The sequence below is a fragment of the Grus americana genome, chromosome 1 (genome assembly GCF_028858705.1).
Source record: "Grus americana isolate bGruAme1 chromosome 1, bGruAme1.mat, whole genome shotgun sequence".
NCBI classification, from domain to species: Eukaryota; Metazoa; Chordata; class Aves; order Gruiformes; family Gruidae; genus Grus; species Grus americana.
Genome location: NC_072852.1, coordinates 65,428,391 through 65,447,867, shown reverse-complemented (window position 1 = coordinate 65,447,867; position 19,477 = coordinate 65,428,391). Strand labels below are relative to the sequence as shown.

Below are 19,477 nucleotides of genomic sequence, written 5' to 3'. Positions count from 1 at the left end.
AAATGGCTGAACAGTACAAGGAAATTGCATTACTTTCTATCAGACAAGCAGCATTTGACTTTTCCACCAGAATACAGAAGATCACCTAGATATTGAATAATTCCTGTTGTAAAGAATAGGGTATGCTTTCTGGAAATTTTTAAAACTTTTAGACATTCATTAACATAAATAATTTATTTATTATGTTCTTAAGTCTACCCTTCTGTGAGAAGATATCCATCTGATGATACACCAGGTTACACATCAGAATCAGAACCACTCTTTTTCATAGAATCATAGAATGGTTTGGTTGGGAAAGGACGTTAAAGATCATCTAGTTCCAACCTCCCTGCCATAGGCAGGGACACCCTCCACTAGACCAGGTTGCCCAAAGCCCCATCCAGCCTGGCCCTGAACAATTCCAGGGAGGGGGCATCCACAACTTCTCTAGGCAACCTGTTCCAGTGTCTCACCACCCTCATCATAATAAAAATATTCTTTATATCTAATCAAATTCTACCCTCCTTCAACTTAAGGCCATTACCCCTTGACCTATTACTACCTGCCCTTGTAAACAGTCCCTCTCCATCTTTCCTGTTGGCTCCCTTTAGGTACTGGAAGGCTGCTATAAGGTCTCCCAGACCCTTCTCTTCTTATCCATGCTGAACAACCCCAACTCTTTCAGCCCGTCCTCATAGGAAATGTGCTCCAGCCCTCTGATCATCTTTGTGGCCCTCCTCTGGACTCACTCCAGCAGCTCCATGTCTTTCTTGTACTGGAGACCCCAGAGCTGGATGCAGTACTCCAGGTGGGGTCTCACTAGAGTGGGTAGAGGGGTAGAATCACCTCCCTTGACCTGCTGGTCACATATCTTTTGCTGCAGCCTAGGATACAGTTGGCTTTCTGAACTGCAAACACACACTGCTGGCTCATGTTGAGCTTCTCATCCACCAACATGCCAAGTCGTTCTCCTCAGGTCTGCTCTCAATCAAGCCTGTAGTTGTGCTTGGGATTGCCCTGACCCACGTGCAGGAAATTGCATGTGGCCTTGTTGAACTTAATGAGGTTTGCATGGGCCCACCTCTCAACCCTGTACAGGGATAGGTCTTAGAAAGTCAACATCATGCTAGATAAACTGTTTATAAGGTAAAAGCCATTTTTAATACCACCCACCCCACTGCTGGAAGTTGCTTACCAAAGAAAAGGTATGCATTTGTTTCCCTCCTATGCCTGAACTATAGCATGTTTGGGATTCTAGAAGTGTTATCATCACCCCCACCACCTCCCCCCCCCCAAAAAAAAAACAAAACCACAAAACGTAAAAACACAGAGCTTTGACAGGAAAGAATGAGAAGGGCTTCTTTTCTTTTTTTAAATCCCTTTTATTCCGCCACTTGTTCAAACCCACAGAAGCAAATCCACACATACCTATTCTGAAACTACCAGCAGAACCTGATCTACTTCCACTCACCAAGAAAACACTTTTGATGAAGCTGTGACTTCCTCTTCTCACCCCTATTAATCATCCAGCAACAGGCAAGAGGATGCCAGCCAACTCACTTGGAGCACCAGCTGTTTTTCCTAAGAAACATGCTCCTACCTCCAGTCATCCACCAAAGAAGACAGGCAGAGCAAGCTTGGGTCCTGCCCTTGGCACTCCTGCAGAGCAACCTGATAACACTTCTGCCATGCCACCAGGTTTGATTCAACTGAGAAGACAGACTTCTAAATTATATATGCCCTAATCCCTATATCAATTATTTATGAACCCTATGAACCATTTCTTATGCTTTGTGTCTGCATAGAGAAAGGAAATAATAACAATAAACAGTCCAACAACTCTACAAAATCCAGATGCAAATTTCTGATTGATCTTCCAGAATACAGCCCACACCAGCCTGCACGCATACAGATTTCAATGATTCAGTAAACAGAAAAGGAAGAGGAAATCTTCTACTGTCCCTCCCTTGCAAAAAATAAACTTTAGGAAAAAATCATGCTCCTCTGGGGCATATTTGCAGTGACAGATTAATGAATTACCTATCTCCTAGAGAAGAAATAAACATGCAAAATTAATTAAATGTTCCAGTGTTTAGAACAATTGCAAGAAGGAAAGCAGCAACCAGAGGAGAAAGAAATTAACCTTTTGAGATCTTATTGGTAGGGCTTGGAAATGATACATTAAAAATACGTGTGTTTTTCACAGCATTTATCTACTTAAAACATGAGAACTACCACAACAGAGCAGAATCATCCAGCCTCTTCTGATGGACAAATTTCAGTGCTGCACAAAAGTCCTCTGCTATTTTAAGGCAAAGCTCTTGCTAAGCTCTTTACCTAAAAAAACACCATTAAAAATATAAGCTCCACCACATGTTTTTTTCTTCCATTTGATGAGTGTTACCCCAGATAAGCCAGGTTAACCCAACCATACTAAACTCTTTTGCACTTTCTTACTTCACACTTGCTTCAGCAAGTGCTTGAACATTTTCCTTTATAAAGGCTAGAGCCACACATACACTTAAACACGTGCCAAAGTGCCAGGTAGAATCCTGATCATCGTTTTCTTTCTCCTTCACCATGCTAGCTGTAGTTCTCTCGCACTTTACACTTCCAACCACAGTGGATTCTCCAACAGTAATGATCTCACTAAACAGAAGCCCACACACTAAACAGGACAAACTGACAAAGAAAAGATGAGATTCAATTACCTATAATTCCTGTAATGGAGAAAAGGTAAAAAATATATATCTAAGCATTTTCATCCTTACCTATGCATTTGGAGAATAGCTCACTAACACTTTCTCCCTTATGCCTTGTCTCCTACAATTCTTTATTAGAATCTCCTCCTATAGACAACACTCATACTCAACCTAACCCACAAAGCTGCTTCTGTTTGGCATTTGGATAAAACCAAAAAACTATTTCCTATTACTCCTTTGCTATTCACACAGGTTTTATATGCATACCTTGCTGCAATCATTACTCTGTAAACTGTATAAAAGAGTATACACTATTTACCAATAAGGTGATACTTGAATTTTCATTTATGTAGATTCTGTAATTAAAAAAATAAAAATCACAGTATATCCACAGTGCTTATTTCACTTGTAAGAGGATGGTAAGGGCTACATAAGTCAATTATGTTTTATTTTCCAAATGGTAATTTTTTTTCAGAACTCCTTTGCATCAACCACACAATGCAAATGTACTCTCACATGTGCATCCTTCTCATCTCAACTGAACAGCCAGCTGGAAAATGCAAGCCTTTACCTTCCTTTTAAAAGAGCCTCAATTAAAAATACAACACTTGTATTTACTTATGCACCCTGTGTAAACATTTGAAATGGATCACACTACAGTTCTACTGTCTCTGCAACAAAGACCATATGTGCCTAATAATTTTGGCTGCCTCAAATTCCCACTCATATCCTGCTGCAGAAAACCTGAAATTTGTCTAAGACAGGCTGTATCCATCATCAGGTCTTGGCAGAATCTGCCCTGCTGTTCAGTACTAACTAGAAGTCAGGCTCGCTCTTTGTTGTTCAACACAAAAAAAAAAAAAAAAAAGAAAAAAAAAGAACATTTGAATCTCAAAGCCATCACAGTCCAAATCAAATTTCCCTAATACCTCATGGGTTCTTATTTTAATTTGCCAGACACATGAATTGGCAGCCACAGTGCAGCAGCATGTTTAATCTATTTTTACAGATTTTAAGATACAGAACATCTTTGACTTACAAATTAGTTTGGGGCTCACGAGTCTCTCTCTCCCTGCCTTATCCTGACAGCTGATATCAAGTGAGACATTCAAATGAACAGTATCAAAACTTGAAGGTCATTTTCCAAGGGATATCCCTCAACTTGGAAACAATACACATTCTCCCAGACTCACAGCTTCCTTAATGTTCTGTGTAAGTAATAAGGCTTCAACTTTTTTCTAGAAGCTTGCTTAGCTACTGAATCAGTGAGACAAGTTATCTGTATTACTTTCTCTGTTCCTCAGCAGACTACAGCAAATATGATCCAGGAGGAAGGCACACTGAATTGGAAATCTTTTCTTGTTTGCAAAATAACAATGAAGAACTTGCAGCTTTCTGAAATTTCACAGAATCACAGAATGGTTGAGGTTGGAAGAGACCTCTGAAGGTCATCTAGTCCAACCCCTGCTCAAGCAGGCCACCTAGAGCAGGCTACCCAGGACCAAGTCCAGGCAGCTTTTGAGTATCTCCAAAGATAGACTCCACAACCTCTACGGGCAACCCGTGCCAGTGCTCAATCACCCTTACGGTAAGAACATTTTTCCTGATGTTCACAGAGAACCTCCTGTGTTTCAGTTTGTGCCCATTGTGTTTTGTCCTGTCACTGGGCACCACTGAAAAGAGCCTGACTCAGTCTTCTTTAGACTCTTTCTTGAGATACCTATAGACATTGATGTAATCACACCTGAGCCTTCTCTTCCCCAGGCTAAACAGACCCAGCTCTCTCAGCCTTTCCTTATAGGAGGAATGCTCCTTAGTAATCTTCATTGCGTATCACTGGACTGTCTCCAGTAGCTCCATATCTCTCTTGTACTGGGGAGCCCAGAACTGGACCCAGCACTCCAGGTCTGGCCTCACCGGTGTTGAGTAGAGAGTAAAGATCACCTCCCTTGATCTGCTGGCAACACTCCTAATGCAGCCCAGGATACCATTAGCCTTCTTTGCCACAAATGCACATTGCTGGCTCATGGTCAACTGGGTGTCCACCAGGACTCCCGGGTCCTTTTCTATAAAGCTGCCATTTGCTCTTAAAATTATTCAATCAGTTTTCCCAAATAACTCTTAGTATGTAGAACATTTTATACACCATCTATTGCACATGCTCAGTCTTTAGAACGGAGGAGTTTTGGTGGGTTTTCTTTTAGCATATACCATTGACTTTCTTCTATGGTAGAATAGGAATCATTCTTGGAATCAAGTTTCTGCTCTGAATACCTGGATTTATAGCTCTGAATTTTGTTATTTTCCAACATGTCTTTCAAATTCCTTTCTTTGATAGTCCTAACCTGTTTGAAAAGATATCCATCATAAGAGAGGCAAAGCAAGAAGACAAAAGGGATGTCAACACAGAGCAAAACATGGTTTTTTTGACTGAATAGTAAAAAAGCATTTCTGAAGACAAATGACACTGCCTGAGATGACACATTATATTAAGCTGGGGTTTGTTTTTTTGTTTGGGTTGGGGGGGGTGATGGGGTTTTTGTTTGGTTTTTTGGGGGGGGTTTGTTGTGTGCATTTGTTTTTTTAAAAATGTGAACACACACAGGTTTTCAAAATACGGCATGTTTCCATAAATGGGATGAATAAGAAGATACCAACATACAATGGTACAATGGTATAAGTATTCTTAAGTGCCAGTTCACTACATTTTAAAAAAGATGTTAGGCTTTTGAATAATTCAGCTATTGGCTAGCAAGTTAGTACAGTGGAGTTGCTGACAATCAAGATATTGCCAAGGTGTGTGTGGGGGGTCTCCATCTTCGACACAGCTGCAGACAACATGCTGCTACTCTGGGGGACTAGTTTCCTGCTTTGGTCAGCTCTATCTGAAGAAATGGCTGAGAGATCAGCTCTATCTGGAGATATGGCTTATGACTGAGTTTGTTCACAGTATATTTTTGATTAAAACCAAAGGATGGAAAGCTCTCATCTCAACTGATTCCAGGGATGGTGCCTGGTGCTTAACTTCAGAACTGCCTGTTGCTATGGATTTGACTGGTGAGCTGGACTCTTCACTGAACCTGGTCACCACCACCAGACATGCCCGGCTCACCTTACTTGGGTACTGTGGAACTGTGCCTTTGCTGGTGAGGCCACTGCCCTATGCCTGCCATGCTGTCACCTGAGCTCCTGCTTCCCACTTGTCACTGGATTTTACTGCCTCATCTCCTGGTTGAATGACACACAGGGTAACAGCAAAAAAAAAAAAAAAAAACAAAAAACAAACTATGGAACTTTGAAAGTAGAAAAAAGCCAGATACTCACACAGTGAAGGAATCAGGGGGAGCTGAAACTCTCCTCAGGTCAGCAGACTGCACTTTATGGATACTATAGGCAGGAGAAAATGAGTGGCCAGGAGAAACGCAGGGCACAGTGTGGACAGACAAGGAAAAAGGCAGGGGAGAGAGAGAGAAAGAGTGGAAGAGAAGAAAGAAAAAGACATACAACATTTAAACAGAAACAAAAGGAATGTGTCACATAAAAGTTGAATGAAGAGACATGCAGAGCTCCAAGTTCACACTAGGAAGCCAAAAGCAACAGAAGACATGCAAATGGAGAAAATCACTGCTACATGGCACACAGGAGCTTTCTAAAGACATCAGTGAGGAGTACCAATGACAAGCTAGGCACACGGCTATACAAGGAAGACAAGGAGCCCCAGGACTTGTTCCACAGGCACTGAAAAATTTCAAGGCAGCAGACTTTGGAAGCAGGTCCAGAAATGCAAACAAACATCAAAGCCAAGATCTGAATGGATGGAATTGTCTCCAAAGGTTGGTCAACTTTAGTTAAAGTTTAAGAAGAAAAATACCCTTACTGGAGATTTTGTATCCACAATGACAAATTGCTGTCTCCATTCTTCTGTCATGTACCTTAGGGAAACACGCATTTTATACATAGTGACTCCCAAGACTGACTCTCTTTTAGTGTTTATACTCCGATGGTCCCTCTGTTTCTCTAAAGTGTATGGAATATGTTTTATCTATAAGCTCTTGCCTCTTCTTTCTCTTCCATCATGCAGGACATTATTCCTCAACCCAAACTAAAAGCCAGTGAAAGCAAAATACTATCTTTTGAGGTTCAGAAAGTGATCATTAACTGAAACTTACTGAGCAGCACACTAAATGGTAGTTTCTAATTAGAAAATGATTCCTGGAAAATGGAACCACCGCTTCTCTTATTCGACACACATTTTGCTTATAGCTCACAAGAACCATATTCTTGGCTTGATCACAGAAAACCAAATAATATGTTGTCTCTTTCACATGTTACCAGGATCAGTAGTGGAAAATAGGAATGAGAACTTAGCCAGCAAGTCTCTTAAGGGAAGGAAAATAAGAACATAATCCAATCTTTTGCAGAAAAACTGAGTCTGCTGATCTGGCTGCAGCAAAAATTTGATTTGCTTGTACAAACAGAAGAGACATATGAGAAGAAAATAAACCCACCTTTTCTTTTCTCCCAACCCTGCTATCTGCCATGTTTCGATCCATAACCAAGAGTGAATAGCATCACCCTATCCTGAATATTCCTTGCACCTAAAAAGTTGCTTCTGGCTTGAAACACTTGATTGGATTGTTACTTATCTCCATTGTAGAGCAATGCATTGTAGCATGAGGAAGAGATTATGCCTGTGTTTGGACAGCCTCCATTAGAAACAAATTAGAAGCACTGTAACTGTATTCACCAAGTAATGATTTTCCTCCACTATGCTTCAACTCAAAATTTTAAAGTTATCAGAAGAGTACAAACCATAAGCAGATCATCCTCACCTGCTCAAGAGTAGTCATATAATCTGTGTGTCACATCAAAACAGCTTAGCTTTTAAGTAAATATTAAAAAAAAATGAATGCTTGATGAACAGTAAGAAAAAAGATCACTAGCTGCATCAACTAGTTCATGAATAGTTCAGGATAATTAATATACTGAGAATCTTATTTAAAGGCAATTCAGTAGTGAAAGATGAAATAACTGAATAAAATATTAATTGCCAGTACTTTGCCCAGTTATGACAAAATGCAGCACATTATATTTACTTGTTCCCTAATAGCTTTGATGAAGCTTTTCACACTGCTGCTGTCAACAGGGAAGGGAGGCTCCTTCAGTTTAAGTAGCCCCACAGAAACACTAGATTTTTATTCCTTAATTTGATTCCATGGCCAATCTTTTTTTACCTTTTTTGTTTGTTTGTTTGTTTGTTTTTTAAGACTAGGAAAGACTAGGAACTTTCACACTGTCAAAAATGCTGCTGAATTTTTCCCCACACCTTGAAAAAGGCAAATTATTCAGTAACAAATAAAACAAGGACTCTCAATATACAGGAGTTTCAACCTTGAAGGTCTGCATAGAACCACATGAGGCAGCTTGTGCAATTGGAAGGTGCTGGATGCACAAGAGTGGGAAAATGGAAGGAAAAACAGGTCAAACAAGGTCAGATCCCTTTTTCTCATATATGTGTGTCCTCTCAGAGCATCTACAGGTTTTGAAGGAGAACAGTTGCAATCAGGAAGATGGGCAATTCTTTCAGCCAGAAGAGAATCATGTTTCTAAAGCTCTTCCACTCCGATGTGAGAGAAGCATGAATTCTTTGTTGTTCTCACCCGGCTACATTACATATGGGCTCTTCAATTTCAGAATACTATTATTCCCTGGAAACTCAAGTGCATCCACAAGGCAAACGACAAACTCGCTATCCTCTCTAAACCCCCTCTCCTTAAAACCTCCAGAACAAAGGAGAACAGAGTAAGAAAACACAAACACAGTATAAGACTTTGTCAGATTAAGTCTTTTTCTATGTATGACACTGGACTAGCTAAAACTCCAAAGAGCATTCCTATTGCTCTTCTTATCTAGCAATAATAGCAAAGCCAAAAATAATAGCAACTCTGCATTACTGTGATGCGAGATAATTTTTTAATCACTTTCCTGGCAAGGAGCTCAAGAACAGCTGTCTAAAAGTTAGTGGGATAGCTCCAGACCCATTTACTTATCTCACACATCTAACATTCAGATGACAGTCATAAGAGAACAATCTATCGTGTTCAATCAAATATAAGGCTTTCTGGGAGATTTCAGTGGAATAGGGAGATATATTCCAGATATCCAGTTAAGAAATGTAGATAAACATATTTAATTGAAAATTTTCTCTCTTGTGAAATACTGCAAATCAGCATCATATTGAATGAACTTCTTATAATACTAAATGCTTCCTAGAGTTTAACCCTTACATTGCCATTTACTTTTTATCACATCAGAGGATTCGACTCCTGTCTCTCATTCTCCTTCAACACTTGAGAGCAAAGTACACACACACACAGAGATATATAGGTATAGATGTAGATATAAATATATACACACACCATTTCTGATATGTGAGGCTGAGACTAGAATCCCTGACAGATCATTTGTATTTTCCCAAGATATGGGTCTGCAGGCAAATATCTCAGCCAAATCAAAGTACTGACAGCAACGCAGTCTACCATAGCACACGGAAATCAAGCTAAACCACAAACAAGATCCTCTTGACAACTGACATATACTATGAATCTATATTTCCCTACCACAGTTTAAATTCAGATCTCAATATCCAAGCCTAACCATGCTAATTATGAGATCAAAATACCAGGAATTTTCATTTTGCATTTGCATTAGCCTCTCTCAGTGTAGAAAAAGACGCCCCAGGATTGCTCTCTGCTCGATTCTAGCTTTCGCAAATGGTTGAGTTGTTGCTGGATGAAATCGGGCATCACTGCCCACAGGCAAGAGTCTGCTATTCTTCACTGCACAAGAGAGATGAGTATACCATATGTATTTTCCAGGCAAATAGGAATTGCACGTTACAGATATGGGCTTCTACTGAAGCTTCAAGCATTAGTCTCAGTAAGAGAACACAGAGTGCTAAATTGAACAGGAAGATGTGGAAAGGAACCAGGGAGGCTTTGATTACATGAACAGATTGACAACCAGTGGATGACAAGAAGCTCTAAAGGGCTGGAGTCAAAGTTTGAAGTGAAGCAATGTCTGCCACTAGATGATACAGTTGAAAGACACAGGCAACCTTTAAGATACCTGAGGAGAAACGGTGTGCCTGAGACCTTGTCTGTTTTTTCCAGTTATATGGGTTAGTCTAATGAAAGATATTGCAGCTCTTCAGAAACCTTGCCTCACGTTACAGCTGCAACAGCAAAATCCCCCATCCACCTCCCCAGAAAAAATGAAATCCTCGGTGCATGGATGTTTGAATGAAACGCGGATCCTTGATAACTTTAGGCTTGGTATCTTTGTAGAAGGGACAGACTGTTTGGCTTCACTCTAAGAATACTTGACGAAAAACAGCAAAGGCACTTACTATGTCACTCATTTTAGCAGCGATGAAGGCCTTCTATATGAGAAGTACAATAATCAGCTCTACAAAATAATCTGAATTATTTTATTAGACAGACATTTTCACAGGACAAAATTTGATTGTGTGTGTGTGTTAAAATATCTCTGCAGTGCTTACAAATGAGGTTTAATTATGAAAAGGAATGTTAGCCCTGTCTTTTCTTCTTCACATGTTCCTGGTTTCCAGTTATCTTAGCTTTTCTCTATTCATCTTTAGACTACTCATTTCTCATTTTTTTTTTATACTGGAGCAGAATTCCCTACAAAGTGAAAACAGCCCTTTGTGGGCCTCCAGGTCCTTCTCCATAAACAGTCCCAGGCAGCCTGGTCCAACAACAGAGACTACAAGATGTCCTGAGTAATTCTTGATTATTGTAATTTGTTACAGGATCTCCATTAGAGGTTAAAAAGCAGTTCAATAACGTTGAGAAAATGAATCAAAAGAACTTCAAAGGCAAATGGCATACACATGCAGAACTGTCAGAATCCAGGAGGCACGCTACTGAGCCTGCACAAACCTCTCTAAATAACTGAAAGATACAACACCTTTCTAAAAGCAAGACAGAGGGTAACCCACAAGATAAAAGAATAAAAGAAAATCAGGTAAGTATTTACAATATGGTGGAAAGGGAGTTTAGGAGGAGTGAATTTTTTAAATTTTTTTTTTTTTTTTGGTAAATGCGCTGCAAGTCCAGTACATGCAAAATCCATGACTGAATATGCTGCCCCAAACAGGCCTCCTGCCATTAGGACATGCACCTATCCAACTCACTCATTCAGCAAAGGCATGGATGTTCTCCTCTTGCTCTTCTGCACCATGTTGGCTTGGTTCCTTAAGGAGATTCGAATGAGTGAGGGAGCCAATCGACATGGTTCACCATCCACTTGCATGGGAATAGACTTGTATGTTAAAAGTGTCACCTCACGGCACTGATGCAACCTCTCTCCATGACCACCCACCTGGAGAGCAGCCTGAAAAAAATCAACAAAACCAAAAAAACAAACACAAAAGCCAAAAAAAAAAAACCAACCATAAACAGGAAAGCCAAAAAAAAAGACACCTCAGAACAGATAGTTGAGGCAGTTGAATCCAAAATGCAGTTTTGGTGACAGCATCCATTACACAGCATTCCATTTGTAAGGCATTCTAATGAGTGACAGTGAATGTATTTTCACTCCAAAATTGCAAAGCAGGACTTAAAATTTCACAAAGAAAAGTGGTGGGCAACAATAACTAACCATACGCCTTGCATGTCTCATCACCTTTGTATATGTCAAGCATATTACACACACGTACAAATATGTACACACACATATGTGTATGCACAAATGAATATCTGTGTTTATTCTTAAAGTTTTCAATCTGTTTCGGCTGGTTTGTTTTTACATTAACAGTAATGCTACTAATTATTTCCTCTTTAGAACAACAACCCTAATTAGGTACATCTGTGAGACAAAAAATGATTTCCCCTTCCTGAACAGACTACAGTCCTTAATCCTTATTATGAAAGTTTACACAGCAATTCAACCTCAAGACTAGACAGGCTGAAAAGAGCAAGCAGAACCACCTTGTTAAAAACAGTTAAATATCATGTTCAAGAATTCATTTCAAAGACATGAAACAAGGAGGGCAATAAGCAAAGCCTTCAAGTTCTAAGCAGACATGTTTGGGCAGAAATGTATTTTTTTAATTTCTAGTGTGACTATTAACTCTCAACTATCAGATGCAGAAAAAAATCCTATATTAACGCACTGCTAACAGAAAGCAGCCTAAACACAAGTCAAGACCTTAATCCTGCTCTGTGCGCTCAATATTATGGATCAACTGATAATATCACAGAATCACAGACTGGTAGGGGTTGGAAGGGATCTCTGTAGATTATCTAGCCCAACCCCCCTGCTAAAATAGGATCACCTAGAGCAGGTTGCTCTATATGGTTTAATATGGCCAATAATATTCATAATAACACTTCTTATGAAGTACTTCTCTTCCTCAGTCTCACAGACTTTCTTGGGTATGATCAAGCACATCTGGGAGACATATAGAGCAAGTTAGGATTATATCAACGCAGTCTAGGGTTACAGTGGTTCCTCAGCATCACAACCAATGTAGACTTGTAGACCCTCAGTTCTGAACTAGGCTTCCTTTAAAGAGAAACAGCTGCTGAAAGGGACCTACTACTTAAATTCAGTCCCAGCTGAAATTGTTGGTAGCTTTGAGATCACTCTAGCTACTGTGAGTGGCAAACCCAAAAAAGATTCCAGCTGAAAATTGCCAATTGGTACATGCTAAATAGACTTTTGACAGCATTTTCAGAAACACACCCTAAAATCTTCAGACATAAAGTAACAAATGTTCATTCCACAAGATCTACTAGGCTAACACAGAAGTCTACTTACTTGTAGGTTTTTTCCCTAATCCACTAGATCAATTTAGAAAAAAAAAAAAAAAAAGACCAAAAAAGAATCCTTAACCTAGACTTCTAAAGAAAAAAATTGCTGATCAAGGTGACCTTTTACTTTTGCTTACTTTGAAGAACAAATATGTCCAAATTTCTCTTTGAGGAAGCAAACACCGTTATCATGGGTATTCACTGAATGTGATATGCACTGAGGGCAGGTCACACAACAAATAAATGTGTGAGTTTAGTGAAAACAGGCTTATCCATGTTGGTTTTAACCTAGTCCACACAGCAGCAAACAAAGGCCTAAGAGTATAGACTTAAGCATGACCTAAACAAACCTGCCAGGAAGCCCTGATATGTGCCTTCTGTTGGCCCCATTGTTCAAGCTGCAGTGCCTTAGGTCGATTAACACTAGCATGGGGATAACCACCAACTCTCTGACTGCATTTAATCATCCTCTGAAGAGACTATCACTGTGTTTAACCACTGTGATAGTAGGACACTAGGGTATTTACAGTGAGATTGATTTTATAGTAACTCAGCTTTAGTTCACTTTAAGGACAGCATTGACAGAAAGTGCACTGCTGAATTAAAATTGTTGGTGGAATTTTCTTTCCCTAGTAGAAGAAAAAGAGAGATAACATTTGTTCCAGAAATATTACTAAATTTTCACAATGTTTTTAGTGGGCATACGGAAAGTGTATGGGCATATAATTTTATATAATATTCCATGTTTGTTTCCTGTAGCCAGCTTTAAAAAAAAACACCTTTATGCCATGGATTGAAATACGCAAAAGCTAAAAAAGAAACAGCAGTAATTTTTTGACCATAGAACATTCCCACAGAAAAAATGTGCATACATGCTGTTTTTACTGTAATAATCTTACTGTTTAACTTGGGAGCCCTACACATGCAAATTAGCCATATTGTGCAGAGAGTACGTTTTTATTATTAAATAACACTTATTAGAAAACTACAATTTGTCCCCCTCACTTAAAACCTAATAGCAGAGCATGTTTTGACCTTAGCTGACTGAATATATGGAATCACAGTGGTTCAGTAATGAGGACAACTTTGCACTCTCTAACGCCACCAACAGAATTCACCACGTCTGGTAGCACCTGCAGGAAGGGGACCACCTGCAATGTACTCACCAGTGAGGCCATGGTGAACCCAATGACTTCAATGTAGCCATCATCATGGCGCTGAGGCTCAAAGTCTCTGTGATCTCCAGGGTTTCCCCAGGGCATTGTGCCAGCACAATACCTATAGAAAGAGGTTTGGAAAGCAAGCTTTGAGAAAGCAGTTTGCCCTGATGGGTCCTGACTAGTAGCCTGACTACTAGCCTGGTCTGCTGTCCTCCAGAGGTACCCAGATATCCATTCCAGGATTCAATTCAGGGACGATTAAAAGTTATGCTGGCAAGGACTGGACAAAAGGGAAAATCTGTCTCTTGTTTCCAAGCTGGTCCACCATCCATAAATGTATCCATCATAATCTTTAGGAGGTTCCTTTGTGAGAGGGAAATGGGGAAACACCAGGAAATAGATAACAGAGCAGCAGCACTTTGTTCTCCCCACTTGCTCTGCTTTCTGCAGATGAGCTGTTGAGCCAGAAAGCTGCTTAGCCCCTCTGCTAGGCAGGCATGGGGCTGCAGCAGCAACTCCAGCGTTGGAGCTCCATTTCCTCTCTCCCTGCTGGCTCAGAAGCTCTAACAGCATAAGGAATGCAAAACGTTTCATAGCTTGAGGAGGCAGGGAGAAATAAGAAGCAGGAACGGATGTAGCTGTGGCATCTATCTTTCCCACCATTAAAGAATGGATGTAAAAGTGATCTAAGAGTGATAGAAGGGGGAACTCTGGAGAGGTGACACCAGGTAGAAGCTCGCAGCAAGGGCAGTGCAGGACTCTAAAGATCAAGTGCTTCGGACTGCATGTGGAGCAATGTGGGTAGGTTGTTTAAAGCAGAGGTCTCCAAAGTGGGGTGTGTGCAAGGAAAATCCGCAACTGACAAGACACTTAGGGTGTGTGAAGAAAATATTTTTGTACTTTTAAAAAAAAAATTAAAAACCCCATTAAAATAGTGTTTGTGTCATCTTTATCACATCTTTTCTTAATTTCTATTTTTCTGTGTGTTTTATAATGTATGCAATGTATTAGTACAGTAGTAGTACAGGTATATAATTTATAAATATACATATATTGGAGTGATGATCAATTTTTTTTAAATTGATAGGGATGCACAATCAAAAAAAGTTTGGAGACTACTACTCTAGAGAGCAGGACATAAACAACTTTTAAGAATACAGCTGTATTTCTATTTGGGACACCTTCTAACATGTTAAAAACCAGCACTTCTTTCAACTTTTGGTGTTCCTTTACTGGAAAAATATTGATCCTTTCCCCTCTCCCTTTTTTCCCCACACTCTGCTTCTAATTAAGTGAAAGACTAGGCATCTGTTTCTTTACTACCTTGTTTGCAGCTTAGGTGCACAACTTTTGAAAGCGTGTTTGATAATCACTTCTACTACCTCTGTATCAGGATATTCAATATTTTAAAGGATAGTTTAGCTGCACCCTGAACTCTGATCCCATTCCGTATTGCTAATTATTATAAGCACCTAGCTCTCAAGAAGGCAACACAGTGGCAATACTCTTCCTGCACATCCACCCAGTCTAGGACAACTTGTAGGGTTTTGGTTGATTTTGGTTTTTTTTCTTTTATTACTCCAAGCATCTGTCTTGAGCTTACCTGGGTATGTTTAAAAACACTATACACTGGAACTTCAGCTCCTGGATCTTTGGAGTCAGGTCTGTACCATCACACTACAAAGCCAAAGTGACAGAGCACAGAGAAATTGCTGAATGGAGCCACAGACAAGAGAAGTGTTGCTGCTTTGTAACAACTTTCCCAAGACTTTCCTTGGAATGTGTTGCAAATGTCATGCTCAAAACTGAAAAGTAACAGAGCCATTAAACTCTCACCTCACTCTCTCTCCATTCCCCCCTCTTCCCACAATACTACGACACAATTTCTTATACTTACCACAACTTTAACATGCTTAGATAAATCTCTTGAGCTTCTTTGCAGAAAGTCTGTAAAGGCTGCCTGCAACAGAAATAAGTGCAGGAAGTCATCAGTACTTCTTCTCTTCTCTTTTCTTTTCTCATTTCTTATCCCAACGCAGAGCTAATTACCAAAGCACCATCTTTTTGTCAAACCTATTTTTTTTTGCTCTCGGAAGATATGATTTTTTTTAAATTTTTTTTATTTTTTTAAATCACGATACTTCTCCTTTTTTGAGGTTAACCAAAGAAGGTCCTTGGGCACCCAAAGATTTAAATACAAATTCTTGCTCACATATTTGTTCCCATGTTTAAGGCACATGGGTACGGTGGGAGTCATCATGCAGAATGGCATGCATTATCAATTTGGTATTTCCCTCTTAATGACTGCATTTTAGAAAAAAAGATTGTCCATGTACCTCCAGAATGCAGAATTGGGTAATTTTATTTGCATATTCACATATGAAAATGAATCACTCCAAATAGTTGCTCTCTGCCCCCACGCCCTGTGACCCTACATCCAAGACTACTCCTCAAAGCTGCAAACACACAGGCTAACACTTGGGGAATATCTCTGGGAAAGTCAAAATTAACGTGCTGCCCAAACCCTGAAAGAAGCAGAGCAATTTGTTGAGAAGCCTGTGAGCCAGAAGCAGGGGGAGCAAGACATCAGCAGTATTATGTCTAAAGGAGTATCATTTCTCTCGCCTGCTAAGCACTGCAAAACAACAGTGCTTTGGGCACTTTCCGACAGACACCTGTGTGTAACATTACCAGAAATTGTACATGTGCACTTTAAATTGCAACAGGCAAAATGAACTGACATGAGCTCCTGATGTGAGAAAGTGAGGGGGTAGGTATTTAAGAAAACATTAAAATATCTAAGTTTGCATCATTCTGTAAGATGAATCACAACTCACCCCTGCATAAAACATTTTATTTCTAAATCGGCTGTTGAATTTCTCTGGATTTGCTTCTGTGAAAGGATAAAAAAGAAAATTATGAACACCTTAATAAAACAAGTAGACGCCAGTGTACTTTCACATTCCCTGCTAGCACTATAGTGCTTTTAGCACACATCACTCAGTGAAAATGTTAACATAAATATAGTTTTCCTGTGTGAGTGCCCCATCTGTGCCATTATCTGCTGTGAGATTTCAAACATTGATATTGAATTCTTCCCCTTTCCTGTAGAGTGAAAATTGATGGAAACATGAGCAAAGAGGTAACAAGAATACAATCAGTTAATTTAGTACCTCTCAGACTATTTATCTTATGTTCCCTCAGTACCATTTGTGAGACTCCTATTTCTACCAATGCAGAACAGACCTCTAAGAATTATTAGAAATCCATGAAATACTAACTCATGCTTTGAAGCAGTAGCAAAGCATGAGTAAATTACAAGATGAAACAGACACTTAAATTCTGATGTGTTACAGAGGTACTGAGGAATAAACATCTCTACCCAAATATTCCTGTAGCAAAAAAAAGGGGGGGAGTTACTCTAAAACTATTTAGAGAGCTGTTTTATTTTGATTAGACTAAGTGATGGAAAATTGTAATAGTCCAGAAGTAATGCACATCTAATAGTTAATTATTCTCACTGTTAAAATGAATGTGGGTTTTTTCCTATCTTGAACTTTTCAGACTTCAACTGTCAACTGCTAAATCTTATTATACTTCTCTGTCAGATTAAAGAGCCCCCAACTATCAGATATCTTCTTCCTGAGTAAATACTTACAGGCAGTGATTAAATCGCCTCTTAACCTTCTTTCCGATAAGCTAAATGGAGCTCCTTTAATCACCCAGTATAAGGCGTGCTTCCCAGAATACAGGTCATTCTCGTGCTTCCCTGAGAACTGCTTTCCTAGCCTGTGGCATCCAGAGATTTCAGAAGCAGCCCTTCTGACACCGTATTCAGTGGTAGTACCAACCACCTATCCTTGCTCAGTAATGCTCTAGTGAAAGCATCCAAGTATCAAGACAGCCCTGTGGCTAAAGCATCACACTGGTGTGAACACTTCCAAATTCTTCTCAAATAACCACTTAAAACAATGTTTCTAGTTCTCTTTGAAGTCACTACTCTCACAATATAATACTCCATTTTGTAAGAATTAGCTACTTTGTGTTTCTTGTTTGATTGTTTGCCCAGCTACTGATTATCCGTTTGTTGTGCTGTGGGTGAGCCTGGAACACAGTCAGGGCTACCGCTTCTTCAAATGATTAATTTAACTGCATAAGTAAATCTCATCTCCCTCACTGAGCAGGCAGCTCTTTACAGAAAGTCTCAACACGCCATGCAAAGAAGCAGGAGGCTCCTGAAGGCTCAGTGCCTGTGCCACATGTTCTTTGATGTGGCTATCCCCTATGGCTCCGGGCAGCAGCCACCAGGGCACTGGCTCTTACGTGGATCTTATGAAAAACACTGACCGGAACCATAGCACCAGTTTAGAACAGAAAACGAGCTTTTCTGGGGTCAGAGACTCAGCAGTTCTTCAACATACTGAACTGCTCCTATTTCTGGCATAGCAGATGAGCATGAGTAGGGAGGAAGGACTCTTTCTGTGATGTGGAATACAGGCTAAAGTTGATTAGAGTGCAACTCTGATTGTAGAAGTAAATCACTGATTGCATGTCCAAGGCTCACTCTGTCCTTACCATTCTCAAGCCATCAAGGGAGTAGGAAATGGAATGTGTTAGACTGGGGGGGGGGGGGGGGGGGCAGTGTGTCGTCCTGCAAATGAATAGTCCTGTTCATTTGCTGAGGGATCAAACAGCACGTCAACAGGGATAAAGTAAATTGCATCTCTCTTGATCCACCAAAGCATAAGGATAACAAGGGAGGAAACTATGACTCTGGAAAGAGTTGCTACCCAGAACACTTCCCGAAGAAGGAGAGCTAAATACATTTGTCTTGGAGCCAACCCTCAAGGCTCAATCTGATTAGTCACAAGAAAACTGTAGAGGTTGTCATGGAAAAGGCCACGTTCATGTATAGGTTCCTCTGAGACATTGCAATCACTGCTGATTCTAAATATAACAGTTGACCAATTCCTATTGCATAAAATCCCCTGATAGGCTGAGAATTCAAATTAATCTAATTTATTGGTGGGGGGAAGAGTGGCGGGCATGGTGTTTGTTTGTTTCAGTACTGTATGTAATTACAATAGCTCCACATGAGCAACTGCATGCAACCACTTATCTTAATGGACCAAGTGCAACAGCCATGAAAGTGCTTTAAGTTTTGCTAAGAGTTTCTCTCGATTGACATCAATTATAAATGAGATGAGAATCTGTTTTGCAATGCTTAATTCCACATGAGAAACACAATAAAACTCACACACCAGCAACACCTCCAAGGCTACAAGCTTTTCCCTCCTAAAACACACAGGACTCATTTTGTGTATTTTAGCATTTGAGAGGGTAAGGAAGACACCAGCAGTAATGCCTTGTAAGAGCAGACACTTGCCCTATGAAAAGCTCTCCTGGCCACACATACCCACTCACAGACACACAGCTTGCTCTGCCAAGTATTCTTCTACCCATGTAAATTTTTAAAACACTGGCATCTCTGGAATAACATCCATTCTTTATAGGGCTCCATTACTTCATTATTAAGTAATGCCTCCATTAAGTGAGAAAGTAGCCATGCATTTCATCTATACAGCATATTCACAGTCACATTAGCAATGCATAGTGATATGCATTCATAAAAAAATTCATACAGCTGTCATCGTTTCGTTCCTGTGCCCTTTTGTGGCCCCTCATTATTATTCCTAAAGCTTGAAGCAGTCTTAAACTTTATTAAATATGCATTAGCTCATTCCACCATGCATCCTGCTCTTTATTTAGCATGGCATTGGAGTGCTATCTTTCCATCTTG

The 19,477-nt window shown here is 39.9% G+C and overlaps 1 protein-coding gene across 8 annotated transcripts in view; it reads right to left on the bottom strand.

Moving 5' to 3' along the window:
* DGKI (diacylglycerol kinase iota) overlaps positions 1-19,477 on the bottom strand; it is a 230,807-nt gene that overhangs the window by 87,126 nt on the left and 124,204 nt on the right. For all 8 annotated transcript variants that reach the window (XM_054808326.1, XM_054808350.1, XM_054808335.1 and 5 more), the window contains 5 exons: positions 16,515-16,570; positions 15,575-15,637; positions 15,281-15,354; positions 13,684-13,795; positions 10,897-11,096 (listed from right to left, as the gene is read on the bottom strand). In XM_054808326.1, coding sequence (XP_054664301.1) covers positions 10,897-11,096; positions 13,684-13,795; positions 15,281-15,354; positions 15,575-15,637; positions 16,515-16,570 — 505 coding nt within the window. The remainder of the gene's footprint in view (positions 1-10,896; positions 11,097-13,683; positions 13,796-15,280; positions 15,355-15,574; positions 15,638-16,514; positions 16,571-19,477) is intronic.